We start from the raw sequence: 1,186 nt of genomic DNA, 5'->3' as shown, positions 1-1,186 counted from the left end.
GCACAGAGCCTAGGCAAACAAGGCCTCAATAAGGGTCCATCAGAAAGGAAAGTTTCTCTAAACTGCTGTCGACCTTGCCTCCTTTCTCATTTTCTGCTACACATCCCCACCCACTTGCTCTGTCTTCCCCTCACCCCTTGTCTTTCCCCATCCTGTCTCCCTTTGAAGACCCGCCGTCCTTCCCTCCTCCGGGAAACCTTCTAGATTCCTCAAAGCCCTTTGGCGGCCCTACCTCTGTGGGACCTCCAGCTCTTTTCAGCCTCTAAGCCTCCAACGCTTCTTCCTCCGGCTCTGGTTGGTTCTGTGAGTCCCAGGGGGCCTCGGCCTCCTCCTCCCTCTCCCCTTTAACCACGAGCTCCAGAAGGGCAGGACTGAGGGGTCGCCGGCCCAGCTCCCCCCACGCCTGGCACAGTGCTGGCCAGTAAGAGGTGCTAAGAAAGGTCGATAAAGAGTTGGAGGGGAGGGGGTACTGCTTCCTTGCGAGGGCGAGGGCGGGCAGTGGAGCGGTGGGCCTCTCCAGCGCCCCTGCCTTCCCCAGCCATCGAGCTGATCAAGGACCTGGTCAACTGCGACGTGTGCCCGGCGCTGCTCAAGGGCCTCGTGGCGCTGCTGAAACCGTCCTTCAAGGAGACCAGCAAACAGCAGTCCCAGATCGTCAGCGGTAGGGATCCGCTGGGATCGGGGTGGTGGACCCCGACGGGGCAGGGTGGAAGACGAGGACGAGGGGTCCTCCAGCCTCACGGCCACTCCTCCCTTTTCCAGACTCTTCGGTTCTGCAGCTCACCGCCCACCTGCCGTGGTTCTTGCAGCAGGCCGCGGCCGCCAAGGCCATCGGGTAAGCGGGCAGCAGGTAGTGGGCGGATGCGGCAAGCCAGGCCCCGGCGCTGCCCGCGGGCCCCCAAGAGCGCTCCGGCCGCCGGAGGGTCCCACGGGGCCGCCGCAGCACGAATCCCACCCCCACCCCACGCCACCCACGCCCAGGATCCTGGCGCGAGGCAACACGAGCCTGGCCGAGGAGATGCTGCCCGTGCGCGTGGTGCACAGCCTCATGGCCGCCATGGGCAACATGGACCACAGCAACAGCCAGCGGCAGGCCAGCCTCACGCTAGAGGTGCGCTGGGCGGCCGGGCGGCCGAGCGGCGGGCGGCGCGGCGGCGCGGCGGACACAGCGCGTGGGCACGTCAGC

The 1,186-nt window shown here is 66.1% G+C and overlaps 1 protein-coding gene across 1 annotated transcript in view; it reads left to right on the top strand.

Annotated features, from left to right (window-relative positions):
• The window catches only part of ARMH1 (armadillo like helical domain containing 1), a 107,361-nt gene that overhangs the window by 33,715 nt on the left and 72,460 nt on the right, over positions 1-1,186 (top strand). Inside the window, exons 7-9 of the mRNA XM_029229167.1 lie at positions 539-661; positions 763-835; positions 982-1,111. Coding sequence (XP_029085000.1) covers positions 539-661; positions 763-835; positions 982-1,111 — 326 coding nt within the window. The remainder of the gene's footprint in view (positions 1-538; positions 662-762; positions 836-981; positions 1,112-1,186) is intronic.

The sequence above is a fragment of the Monodon monoceros genome, unplaced genomic scaffold (assembly GCF_005190385.1).
Source record: "Monodon monoceros isolate NGI ecotype Baffin Bay Population unplaced genomic scaffold, NGI_Narwhal_1 Super_Scaffold_18, whole genome shotgun sequence".
Classification (NCBI taxonomy): domain Eukaryota; kingdom Metazoa; phylum Chordata; class Mammalia; order Artiodactyla; family Monodontidae; genus Monodon; species Monodon monoceros.
The sequence above is the reverse complement of the archived record's forward strand: the minus strand, read 5'-3'. Positions and strand labels throughout refer to the sequence as shown.